General features: G+C 46.0%; 1 protein-coding gene across 1 annotated transcript in view; it reads left to right on the top strand.

Annotated features, from left to right (window-relative positions):
• Nucleotides 1-14,084, top strand: part of LOC110515651 (dmX-like protein 2) — a 108,403-nt gene that overhangs the window by 68,161 nt on the left and 26,158 nt on the right. Inside the window, exons 41-45 of the mRNA XM_090239030.1 lie at nt 8,210-8,400; nt 8,565-8,701; nt 9,503-9,588; nt 12,243-12,444; nt 13,188-13,305. Of these exons, the coding sequence (XP_090095156.1) occupies nt 8,210-8,400; nt 8,565-8,701; nt 9,503-9,588; nt 12,243-12,444; nt 13,188-13,305 (734 nt within the window). The remainder of the gene's footprint in view (nt 1-8,209; nt 8,401-8,564; nt 8,702-9,502; nt 9,589-12,242; nt 12,445-13,187; nt 13,306-14,084) is intronic.

The following is a 14,084-nucleotide window of genomic DNA, read 5'->3' as shown; positions in this document are numbered from 1 at the left end:
TCTCACTGGGCTATAGGTCTGCCTTAACTAAAGCTAAACCAGGTACACTCACTGTGCTTCAAGCCTGGCTTAACTAAAGCTAAACCAGGTACGCTCACTGTGCTTCAGGCCTGGCTTAACTAAAGCAAACCAGGTACACTCACTGGGCTATAGGTCAGTTTTAACTAAGGGTAAACCAGGTACACTCACTGGGCTATAGGTCTGCCTTAACTAAGGGTAAACCAGGTACACTCACTGGGCTATAGGTCTGCCTTAACTAAGGGTAAACCAGGTACACTCACTGGGCTATAGGTCTGCCTTAACTAAGGTTAAACCAGGTACACTCACTGGGCTATAGGTCTGCCTTAACTAAGGTTAAACCAGGTACACTCACTGGGCTATAGGTCTGCCCTAACTAAGGGTAAACCAGGTACACTCACTGGGCTATAGGTCTGCCTTAACTAAGGTTAAACCAGGTACACTCACTGGGCTATAGGTCTGCCTTAACTAAGGGTAAACCAGGTACACTCACTGGGCTATAGGTCTGCCTTAACTAAGGTTAAACCAGGTACACTCACTGGGCTATAGGTCTGCCTTAACTAAGGTTAAACCAGGTACACTCACTGGGCTATAGGTCTGTCTTAACTAAGGGTAAGCAGGTACTCTAACTTGGTTAAGGGTAAACCAGGTACACTCACTGGGCTATAGGTCTGCCTTAACTAAGGGTAAACCAGGTACACTCACTGGGCTATAGGTCTGCCTTAACTAAGGGTAAACCAGGTACACTCACTGGGCTATAGGTCTGCCTTAACTAAGGTTAAACCAGGTACACTCACTGGGCTATAGGTCTGTCTTAACTAAGGGTAAGCAGGTACTCTAACTTGGTTAAGGGTAAACCAGGTACACTCACTGGGCTATAGGTCTGTCTTAACTAAGGGTAAACCAGGTACACTCACTGGGCTATAGGTCTGCCTTAACTAAGGTTAAACCAGGTACACTCACTGGGCTATAGGTCTGCCTTAACTAAGGGTAAACCAGGTACACTCACTGGGCTATAGGTCTGCCTTAACTAAGGTTAAACCAGGTACACTCACTGGGCTATAGGTCTGTCTTAACTAAGGGTAAGCAGGTACTCTAACTTGGTTAAGGGTAAACCAGGTACACTCACTGGGCTATAGGTCTGTCTTAACTAAGGGTAAACCAGGTACACTCACTGGGCTATAGGTCTGCCTTAACTAAGGTTAAACCAGGTACACTCACTGGGCTATAGGTCTGCCTTAACTAAGGGTAAACCAGGTACACTCACTGGGCTATAGGTCTGCCTTAACTAAGGTTAAACCAGGTACACTCACTGGGCTATAGGTCTGCCTTAACTAAGGGTAAACCAGGTACACTCACTGGGCTATAGGTCTGCCTTAACTAAGGGTAAACCAGGTACACTCACTGGGCTATAGGTCTGCCTTAACTAAGGTTAAACCAGGTACACTCACTGGGCTATAGGTCTGCCTTAACTAAGGGTAAACCAGGTACACTCACTGGGCTATAGGTCTGCCTTAACTAAGGTTAAACCAGGTACACTCACTGGGCTATAGGTCTGCCTTAACTAAGGTTAAACCAGGTACACTCACTGGGCTATAGGTCTGCCTTAACTAAGGTTAAACCAGGTACACTCACTGGGCTATAGGTCTGCCTTAACTAAGGGTAAACCAGGTACACTCACTGGGCTATAGGTCTGCCTTAACTAAGGGTAAACCAGGTACACTCACTGGGCTATAGGTCTGCCTTAACTAAGGGTAAACCAGGTACACTCACTGGGCTATAGGTCTGCCTTAACTAAGGGTAAACCAGGTACACTCACTGGGCTATAGGTCTGCCTTAACTAAGGGTAAACCAGGTACACTCACTGGGCTATAGGTCTGCCTTAACTAAGGGTAAACCAGGTACACTCACTGGGCTATAGGTCTGCCTTAACTAAGGGTAAACCAGGTACACTCACTGGGCTATAGGTCTGCCTTAACTAAGGGTAAACCAGGTACACTCACTGGGCTATAGGTCTACCTTAACTAAGGTTAAACCAGGTACACTCACTGGGCTATAGGTCTGCCTTAACTAAGGGTAAACCAGGTACACTCACTGGGCTATAGGTCTGCTGTAACTAAGGGTAAACCAGGTACACTCACTGGGCTATAGGTCTGCCTTAACTAAGGGTAAACCAGGTACACTCACTGGGCTATAGGTCTGCCTTAACTAAGGGTAAACCAGGTACACTCACTGGGCTATAGGTCTGCCTTAACTAAGGGTAAACCAGGTACACTCACTGGGCTATAGGTCTGCCTTAACTAAGGGTAAACCAGGTACACTCACTGGGCTATAGGTCTGCCTTAACTAAGGGTAAACCAGGTACACTCACTGGGCTATAGGTCTGCCTTAACTAAGGGTAAACCAGGTACACTCACTGGGCTATAGGTCTGCCTTAACTAAGGGTAAACCAGGTACACTCACTGGGCTATAGGTCTGCCTTAACTAAGGTTAAACCAGGTACACTCACTGGGCTATAGGTCTGTCTTAACTAAGGGTAAGCAGGTACTCTAACTTGGTTAAGGGTAAACCAGGTACACTCACTGGGCTATAGGTCTGTCTTAACTAAGGGTAAACCAGGTACACTCACTGGGCTATAGGTCTGCCTTAACTAAGGTTAAACCAGGTACACTCACTGGGCTATAGGTCTGCCTTAACTAAGGGTAAACCAGGTACACTCACTGGGCTATAGGTCTGCCTTAACTAAGGTTAAACCAGGTACACTCACTGGGCTATAGGTCTGTCTTAACTAAGGGTAAGCAGGTACTCTAACTTGGTTAAGGGTAAACCAGGTACACTCACTGGGCTATAGGTCTGTCTTAACTAAGGGTAAACCAGGTACACTCACTGGGCTATAGGTCTGCCTTAACTAAGGTTAAACCAGGTACACTCACTGGGCTATAGGTCTGCCTTAACTAAGGGTAAACCAGGTACACTCACTGGGCTATAGGTCTGCCTTAACTAAGGTTAAACCAGGTACACTCACTGGGCTATAGGTCTGCCTTAACTAAGGGTAAACCAGGTACACTCACTGGGCTATAGGTCTGCCTTAACTAAGGGTAAACCAGGTACACTCACTGGGCTATAGGTCTGCCTTAACTAAGGTTAAACCAGGTACACTCACTGGGCTATAGGTCTGCCTTAACTAAGGGTAAACCAGGTACACTCACTGGGCTATAGGTCTGCCTTAACTAAGGTTAAACCAGGTACACTCACTGGGCTATAGGTCTGCCTTAACTAAGGTTAAACCAGGTACACTCACTGGGCTATAGGTCTGCCTTAACTAAGGTTAAACCAGGTACACTCACTGGGCTATAGGTCTGCCTTAACTAAGGGTAAACCAGGTACACTCACTGGGCTATAGGTCTGCCTTAACTAAGGGTAAACCAGGTACACTCACTGGGCTATAGGTCTGCCTTAACTAAGGGTAAACCAGGTACACTCACTGGGCTATAGGTCTGCCTTAACTAAGGGTAAACCAGGTACACTCACTGGGCTATAGGTCTGCCTTAACTAAGGGTAAACCAGGTACACTCACTGGGCTATAGGTCTGCCTTAACTAAGGGTAAACCAGGTACACTCACTGGGCTATAGGTCTGCCTTAACTAAGGGTAAACCAGGTACACTCACTGGGCTATAGGTCTGCCTTAACTAAGGGTAAACCAGGTACACTCACTGGGCTATAGGTCTACCTTAACTAAGGTTAAACCAGGTACACTCACTGGGCTATAGGTCTGCCTTAACTAAGGGTAAACCAGGTACACTCACTGGGCTATAGGTCTGCTGTAACTAAGGGTAAACCAGGTACACTCACTGGGCTATAGGTCTGCCTTAACTAAGGGTAAACCAGGTACACTCACTGGGCTATAGGTCTGCCTTAACTAAGGGTAAACCAGGTACACTCACTGGGCTATAGGTCTGCCTTAACTAAGGGTAAACCAGGTACACTCACTGGGCTATAGGTCTGCCTTAACTAAGGGTAAACCAGGTACACTCACTGGGCTATAGGTCTGCCTTAACTAAGGGTAAACCAGGTACACTCACTGGGCTATAGGTCTGCCTTAACTAAGGGTAAACCAGGTACACTCACTGGGCTATAGGTCTGCCTTAACTAAGGGTAAACCAGGTACACTCACTGGGCTATAGGTCTGCCTTAACTAAGGGTAAACCAGGTACACTCACTGGGCTATAGGTCTGCCTTAACTAAGGTTAAACCAGGTACACTCACTGGGCTATAGGTCTGCCTTAACTAAGGTTAAACCAGGTACACTCACTGGGCTATAGGTCTGCCTTAACTAAGGGTAAACCAGGTACACTCACGGGGCTATAGGTCTTTCTTAACTAAGGGTAAACCAGGTACACTCACTGGGCTATAGGTCTGCCTTAACTAAGGGTAAACCAGGTACACTCACTGGGCTATAGGTCTGCCTTAACTAAGGTTAAACCAGGTACACTCACTGGGCTATAGGTCTGCCTTAACTAAGGTTAAACCAGGTACACTCACTGGGCTATAGGTCTGTCTTAACTAAGGGTAAGCAGGTACTCTAACTTGGTTAAGGGTAAACCAGGTACACTCACTGGGCTATAGGTCTGTCTTAACTAAGGGTAAACCAGGTACACTCACTGGGCTATAGGTCTGTCTTAACTAAGGTTAAACCAGGTACACTAACTAGGCTATAGGTCTGCCTTAACTACGGGTAAACCAGGTACTCTAACTGGGCTATAGGTCTGCCTTAACTAAGGGTAAACCAGGTACTCTAACTGGGCTATAGTTCTGCCTTAACTAAGGGTAAACCAGGTACACTCACTGGGCTATAGGTCTGCCTTAACTAAGGGTAAACCAGGTACTCTAACTGGGCTAAGGGTAAACCAGGTACATGGGGCGGCAGGGTAGCCTAGTGGTTAGAGCATTGTTTGCAAGTTCAAATCCCCGAGCTGACAAGGTTACAAATCTGTCGTTCTGCCCAAGAACAAGGCAGTTAACCCACTGTTCCTAGGCTGTCATTGAAAATAAGAATTTGTTCTTAACTGAGCCTAGTTAAATAAATGTAAAACATTTTTTTTTTTTTTTAAACACTAACTGGGCTGTATAGTAATGTCTGGAATGGAATGAATGGTTCCTATGTGTTTGATTCTATTCCATTATTTCCATTCCAGCCCTTACTATGAGCCGTCCTCCCCTCACCAGCCTCCACTGCCTGTGTGATCTAGTGTGGATCAGTAGTATCCGTGATGGTGTACTGTAGTAACTGTGTTGTTTCTCCATTATTATGAGCCGTCCTCCTCTCACCAGCCTCCACTGCCTGGGTGATCTAGTGTGGATCAGTAGTATCCGTGATGGTGTACTGTAGTAACTGTGTTGTTCCTCCATTATTATGAGCCGTCCTCCCCTCACCAGCCTCCAATGCCTGGGTGATCTAGTGTGGATCAGTAGTATCCGTGATGGTGTACTGTAGTAACTGTGTTGTTTCTCCATTATTATGAGCCGTCCTCCCCTCACCAGCCTCCACTGCCTGGGTGATCTAGTGTGGATCAGTAGTATCCGTGATGGTGTACTGTAGTAGCTGTGTTGTTCCTCCATTATTATGAGCCGTCCTCCCCTCACCAGCCTCCACTGCCTGGGTGATCTAGTGTGGATCAGTAGTATCCGTGATGGTGTACTGTAGTAACTGTGTTGTTCCTCCATTATTATGAGCCGTCCTCCTCTCACCAGCCTCCACTGCCTGGGTGATCTAGTGTGGATCAGTAGTATCCGTGATGGTGTACTGTAGTAACTGTGTTGTTCCTCCATTATTATGAGCCGTCCTCCCCTCACCAGCCTCCACTGCCTGGGTGATCTAGTGTGGATCAGTAGTATCCGTGATGGTGTACTGTAGTAACTGTGTTGTTCCTCCATTATTATGAGCCGTCCTCCCCTCACCAGCCTCCACTGCCTGGGTGATCTAGTGTGGATCAGTAGTATCCGTGATGGTGTACTGTAGTAACTGTGTTGTTCCTCCATTATTATGAGCCGTCCTCCCCTCACCAGCCTCCACTGCCTGGGTGATCTAGTGTGGATCAGTAGTATCCGTGATGGTGTACTGTAGTAACTGTGTTGTTCCTCCATTATTATGAGCCGTCCTCCCCTCACCAGCCTCCACTGCCTGGGTGATCTAGTGTGGATCAGTAGTATCCGTGATGGTGTACTGTAGTAACTGTGTTGTTCCTCCATTATTATGAGCCGTCCTCCCCTCACCAGCCTCCACTGCCTGGGTGATCTAGTGTGGATCAGTAGTATCCGTGATGGTGTACTGTAGTAACTGTGTTGTTCCTCCATTATTATGAGCCGTCCTCCCCTCACCAGCCTCCACTGCCTGGGTGATCTAGTGTGGATCAGTAGTATCCGTGATGGTGTACTGTAGTAACTGTGTTGTTAGTTACTAGCATGTGATTGTGGTATTAGTAGTTAGGTGCTTGATGAAAGCAACACAACTGTAATTCAACATATTTATTATTACTTATTAGATGTGACGGTAGACAAACTCATTCTGAATATCAGTTCTTCTGAATACTGTTTTGGAACCAACCTGTAGTGATCAGACATTATTAGCAGATTGTGTTAAATAAATCAATGTGCTTTTGTGTTCACATTTAGACTTGATAACTTTTCTTTGAAGTCAAGGGTTATTTCAGGATGTGGGTGAAAGGGGGAGGAGTGGAGAAGAGGCTGGTGGGGAGGATGTGGAGAGGAGAGAACAGTGGAAAGGAGAGGAGGGAAAGAGGCTGGTGGGAGAGGATGTGGAGAGGCGAGAACAGAGGAAAGGAGAGGAGGAAAAGAGGCTGGTGGGGGAGGATGTGGAGAGGAGAGAACAGAGGAAATGAGAGGAGGGGAGAGAAGGGTGGAGGAGAAGAGGCTGGTTTTGGGAGGATGTGGAGAGAACAGAGGAAAGGAGAGGAGGAAAAGAGGCTGGTGGGAGAGGATGTGGAGAGGAGAGAACAGAGGAAATGAGAGGAGGGGAGAGAAGGGTGGAGGAGAAGAGTTGAGAGAAGAATGCTTTATTTCAAAATGCCAAGTAGTCGATAAGACTCAGCTCTGTAAAAAGTACTGCTACCTTGTCTGCCACACACACACACACACACACACACACACCCACCCACCCACCCTCTGGAGAGCTGAGATATAAGGGTCCTTGGTCTCTCTCTGTTGTATACCAGGTCACAAGCCATGCAGATTACCCTCAAGGACTCAGAAGCCTTTCAACCAGCAGACAGACAGATTAGAATATTATTAGAAACCTCTGGTCATATAACCATTCATAACCAGTCTCATCATGATATATAGTATAATGAGTTATTGTGATCACCTTGACTGTATTGTCTTGTAGTCTGACGTGTGTGTATGTGTTGTACGTGTGTGTGTGTGTGTGTGTGTGTGTGTGTTGTACGTGTGTGTGTGTGTTGTACGTGTGTCTTGTACGTGTGTGTGTTTGTGTGTGTGTGTTGAACGTGTGTGTGTGTGTTGAACGTGTGTGTGTGTGTGTGTGTTGTATGTGTGTGTGTGTTGAACGTGTGTGTGTGTATTGAACGTGTGTGTGTGTGTGTATGTGTGTGTGTGTTGTATGTGTGTGTGTGTGTGTTGTGTGTGTGTGTTGTACGTGTGTGTGTGTGTGTTGTACGTGTGTGTGTCTTGTGTGCGTCTTACGCTGTTGTCTTGGTTTGTCTCTCGTCTCAGTGGTTCCAGAGATAGTCACCCAGGATAACGGTCCAGGTTTGTGTTAAAACATCTGTGTCTGTCGTGTCCGCTCTCCTCTGTATGTGTTTCTGTGTCTCTCCATGTCTTGGGCCCAGAGTTTACCATAACCATGTGACCTGACCAGGAAGACGCTGGGCCCAAACGCTAACACAGATGATGTGCAGGGTTGCTGGAGTCAATAATCAGTTCAGTCAATTCAGTTTGTTTCCTGAATTGAAATGGAATTGAGCCTAAACCCTGGTGCTGTGCCTTCCACCTGTACCCCCTAACCTCTCCTGGGCTCTACTGGGTGATGAAGACGATGATGCGTGGTCAACTCCTCTTCATCTCTTACAAGGCAGCAGTAATGTAAAAATGTTTCTATTAAAAAACCATATGTACTAACAATCTCTCTCCCACACCCACCATCCCCTCCTCTAGCCGTGCCAGCCCCTCCCCCGGCAGAGGATGTGGATCGACTCAGACGACGGTTTAATATGAGGATGCTGGTTCCCGGTCGTCCAGTAAAGGAGGTCCCTGCCACCCCCCCTCCCGTCCCTGCAGAGAGACCCGCCTACAGGGAGAAGTTCATTCCTCCAGAGCTCAGCATGTGGGACTACTTTGTGGCCAAAGTAAGGCGTGATGCTGCTCCACACAACATCACTGTATACATACGCTCACTGACAAACCATTTGTTGGTACATACAGTCATTAAAACATCAAAATAGACACAAACAAATAAGCTCTCCTCTCTCTCTCCTCCTCCCTCTCCTCCTCCTCCTCCCTCTCCCCCCAGCCCTTTCTGCCCCTGTCAGACAGTGGAGCTCTGTATGACTCAGATGAGAGCGGAGAGGAGGATGACGACGACGATGATGATGATGCCTTCCTCTCTGACACACAGATGACTGAACACTCTGACCCCAACTCATACAGGTGTGTCATTGTTGTCCCTTTTCCTACTTGACATCTAAGTAGAGTTCAGCTGTGGACAGCCCTTTGTATTGGGCCATGGTACACTGATTGTTCAGAGTATTTTCTACTAAGATTCAACACCCTGCCATCTTACCTGTAATGTCATGGTATGCTCTCTCTCTTCTCTCTTCTCTCTACTCTCACTCCTCTCTCTCTCTTCTCTCTCTTCTCTCTTCTCTCTACTCTCTCTACTCTCTCTCCTCTCTCTTCTCTCTACTCTCTCTACTCTCTCTCTTCTCTCTTCTCTCTTCTCTCTCTCCTCTCTCTCCTCTCTCTCCTCTCTCTCCTCTCTCTCCTCTCTCTCCTCTCTCTCTTCTCTCTACTCTCTCCTCTCTCTCTCTTCTCTCTCCTCTCTCTCCTCTCTCTCTTCTCTCTACTCTCTCCTCTCTCTCTCTTCTCTCTACTCTCTCTCTTCTCTCTCCTCTCTCCTCTCTCCTCTCTCTCTCTCCTCTCTCTCTCCTCCTCTCTCCTCTCTCTCTCCTCTCTCTCCTCTCGCTCTCCTCTCTCTCCTCCTCTCCTCTCTCTCCTCCCCTCTCTCTCTCTCCTCTCTCTCCTCTCTCTCCTCTCTCTCCTCTCTCTCCTCTCTCTCCTCTCTCTCCTCTCTCTCTACTCTCTCCTCTCTCTACTCTCTCCTCTCCTCTCTCTCCTCTCTCTCCTCTCCTCTCTCTCTCCTCTCCTCTCTCTCTCTCCTCTCCTCTCTCTCTCTCCTCTCTCTCTCCTCTCTCTCTCCTCTCTCTCTCCTCTCTCTGTCTCTGTGTGTAGTTGGTCTCTGATCCGTCTGGTCATGGTGAAACTGGCTCTACATAACGTCAAGACCTTCCTCCCTCTCACTGGACTGGACTTCACAGGTACACACAAACACACACACTAGGGTTGAATGGTAGAAACCGTTTACCGGGATTTACCGCTCAAAACCACTATTTATATGAACAGGGTGGGGACAGAGAGCCCATCTCAGGGTGGGGACAGAGAGCCCATCTCAGGGTGGGGACAGAGAGCCCATCTCAGGGTGGGGACAAATAGCCCATCTCAGGGTGGGGACAGAGAGCCCATCTCAGGGTGGGGACAAATAGCCCATCTCAGGGTGGGGACAGAGAGCCCATCTCAGGGTGGGGACAGAGAGCCCATCTCAGGGTGGGGACAAATAGCCCATCTCAGGGTGGGGACAGAGAGCCCATCTCAGGGTGGGGACAGAGAGCCCATCTCAGGGTGGGGACAGAGAGCCCATCTCAGGGTGGGGACAGAGAGCCCATCTCAGGGTGGGGACAGAGAGCCCATCTCAGGGTGGGGACAGAGAGCCCATCTCAGGGTGGGGACAGAGAGCCCATCTCAGGGTGGGGACAGAGAGCCCATCTCAGGGTGGGGACAGGCAGCCCATCATTAAAACAGTCTGTCACTCGAATATCGTTGCTTTAAATCAGTACCTGACCGGGCACTCTGTCTTTCTCTCTCTCCATCAACTCCATTCAAATTGCATCCAAAATAGATCATCCTGTTCTAGATTGTTCTTTATATATAGATGTCCCAGCCCACCTCTTTCAGGTAATACATTCAATGCAGTATTAGTCTTATATTTAGCAAATTAATGATGGGTTATGCATAATAAGCTTCTAATGTATAGCCTCTTGTGTCTCTTGCTCAGTACGCACACACCTGTGCTCCGCTGGCCTCTCTCCCTAAATAACGCTCCTTAGCTCTTGGAATCCCATGCAGGAAAAGATACAGTAGAATAGTTTGCTGGACATTATTATATTTTTGCGTTTCTTATGCCAATAGACTATTAGAAGAGGGACACAAGCTCTTGTTTGCTGAATGTTAAATGCAGCAGCCAATAGAACAAACAGGTAGTTTGAAAGAAGAGTGACCTCACGATGGTGGTAGGTTATAACAGTTATTTATTCAGACCCAGAACCATTCAATCTTCATGAAGAGAAGTGAAAGCCTTCTGCATCTAATCCTGGTCCTATATTACTCAATGATGTCTTTAGAATGATGAAGATAAGGACAACAAAACGTAATTCATTGAACTGTTGAAAGAGAGGAAGGAATGAAGCAACAATAGAGAAAGAGGAGGTGGGCTAGTAACATTAGGGGAAATATTATGAAAGGTCAGCCTACTAATTATACAAATAGGCCCTATTCAATTTCAGAATTCAAATCTAATTTGCTATCCTGTAGCAACTTTGTAGGCTGCATGTGCTGCACCAGAATCACATGATCTCTCCCTGCTTTATCATGGTTGGAATGAGGTGAGTAAAACCAGTTCATAATCAGTATAATACAATGCAGTACAGGAATACAGATTAACCTACTGGAGCTAGGTTCATTTATTTAGTCAAGAGAGCATATAGCTAGCTACATCTATGGGCTTTTATGTTTTTATTGTCGTGTGTAATGTGCAGTAGACTATATCATATATGTATTGGATAAGGGCACCATCATTTGGGCTTTTTTGGGCTTGGGCTCAGTAAATGTCTTTAATGTAGGGCTCAGTAAATGTCTTTAATGTGTAGGGCTCAGTAAATGTCTTTAATGTAGGGCTCAGTAAATGTCTTTAATGTAGGGCTCAGTAAATGTCTTTAATGTAGGGCTCAGTAAATGTCTTTAATGTAGGGCTCAGTAAATGTCTAATGTGTAGGGCTCAGTAAATGTCTTTAATGTAGGGCTCAGTAAATGTCTTTAATGTAGGGCTCAGTAAATGTCTTTAATGTAGGGCTCAGTAAATGTCTAATGTGTAGGGCTCAGTAAATGTCTTTAATGTAGGGCTCAGTAAATGTCTTTAATGTAGGGCTCAGTAAATGTCTTTAATGTAGGGCTCAGTAAATGTCTTTAATGTAGGGCTCAGTAAATGTCTTTAATGTAGGGCTCAGTAAATGTCTTTAATGTAGGGCTCAGTAAATGTCTTTAATGTGTAGGGCTCAGTAAATGTCTTTAATGTAGGGCTCGTCAGGCTCAGGTAGCATCAGGGTTGAATTTTGGATCAAAGCTCTAATTACATCCAGACAGGCCTATTTATATACTTTATAATGCTTTTGAATGACACTTCCAGTTTTGGTGGGATATTCAGTGTACCCCGGGAGAAAAGTGAATTATTCTGGGGATGGAACAATTGTAATATACCGGGAAAATATTCAACACTCACTCACTCACTCACTCACTCACTCACTCACTCACGCACGCACGCACGCACGCACGCACGCACGCACGCACGCACGCACGCACGCACTCACTCACTCACTCACTCACTCACTCACTCACTCACTCACTCACTCACTCACTCACTCACTCACTCACTCACTCACTCACTCACTCACTCACTCACTCACTCACTCACTCACTCACTCACTCACTCACTCACTCACTCACTCACTCACTCACTCACTCACTCACTCACTCACTCACTCACTCACTCACTCACTCACTCACTCACTCACTCACTCTCTAGAGCGGCGCAACCAAAACAGTTTTTCTTTCTGTTATCGTCCTATCCTCCCTCCATCAGACCTGCCGGTGACGTCTCCTCTGGGGAATGCTGTGCTGAAGACACTAGAGAACTGGGAGACCCAACTCCAGGAGAGGATGAACAAGTTTGATGGTCCTCCTCCCAACTACATCAACACCTACCCCACTGACCTCAGCACAGGAGGGGGGCCCGCCATACTGAGACACAAGGCCATGCTGGAGCCTGACAACACACCTTTCAAGTGGGTATTATTCACACACACACACACACACACAGATACATAGACTACACACACACACACAGATACATAGACTACACAGATACATAGACTACACACACAGAGATACATAGACTACACACACAGATACATAGACCACACACACACACACACACACACACACACACACACACAGAGAGATACATAGACTACACACACTCACACACAGATACATAGACCACAAACATATACATAGACCACACACAGATACACAGATATATAGACTACACACACAGATACATAGACTGCACACACACACACACACACACACACACACACACAGAGAGATCCATAGACTACACACACAGATACATAGACCATAGACTACACACAGAACATAGACTACACACACAGATACATAGACCATAGACTACACACACAGATACTTAGACTACACAAACACACACACACACACACAAACACACACAGAGAGATACATAGACTACACACAGATACACAGATATATAGACTACACACAGATACATAGACTACACACACACCCACACACACACACACACACACACACACACACACACACACAGAGAGAGAGAGAGATCCATAGACTACACACACAGATACATAGACTACACACAGAACATAGACTACACACAGATACATAGACCATAGACTACACACACAGATACTTAGACTACACACACACACACCCATGTTCTCACATGTTTCTGTGTGTGTGTCTCGTGTTCCAGGAATAAGAACCACATTTCATTCCCTGCGAGGCGTCTCTGGCACTACCTGGTGAAACAGGAAGTTCTTCAGGAGACTCTGATTCGCTATATCTTCACTAAGAAGAGGAAGCAGAGCGAGGTAACGAGCTAAACTGGACCCCTGGTACAATCTGTGTCTGTCTGTCCCCTACATCTACAGCATGTCTGGTCTCATACACCAGGCATCCTTTATTTACCTGGTTATTACTTACACATTAAACTAGTCAATTGGTCATTATATGTTTCAAGGTGGATTCAGAAAGGTGTCATTATAGCACCTAACTTGTTAACGATTAATTAAGTGGATTCAGAAAGGTGTCATTATAGCACCTAACTTGTTAATGATTAATTAAGTGGATTCAGAAAGGTGTCATTATAGCACCTAACTTGTTAACGATTAATTAAGTGGATTCAGAAAGGTGTCATTATAGCACCTAACTTGTTAATGATTAATTAAGTGGATTCAGAAAGGTGTCATTATAGCACCTAACTTGTTAATGATTAATTAAGTGGATTCAGAAAGGTGTCATTATAGCACCTAACTTGTTAATGAGTACATAGCAGGTAACTTCTGAGAAACAGGTTTAACATAGTGTTACCTCCTCCAGTCCAGCCTCTCCTACAACATGCACCATGTCAGACAGATCATCGGTCTGGATGTGTCCGTAGAATCATCTTCATAACAATAGTTCTTCAAATCCCAAATTCTATTGATTTATATTTTATATATTCTGTATTTTGAGTAAGGTCCATAATTATTTTGTACATTATGGCCCAGTTAATTTAACTTCTGAAGAGTAGTGTATAACACACACACACACACACACACACACACACACACACACACACACACTTCTATTGTTATTATTATGGTTTTGA

Source organism: Oncorhynchus mykiss, chromosome 6, assembly GCF_057628025.1.
Source record: "Oncorhynchus mykiss isolate SJ-2025 chromosome 6, ASM5762802v1, whole genome shotgun sequence".
Classification (NCBI taxonomy): domain Eukaryota; kingdom Metazoa; phylum Chordata; class Actinopteri; order Salmoniformes; family Salmonidae; genus Oncorhynchus; species Oncorhynchus mykiss.
This window is presented reverse-complemented; position numbering and strand designations above follow the sequence as displayed.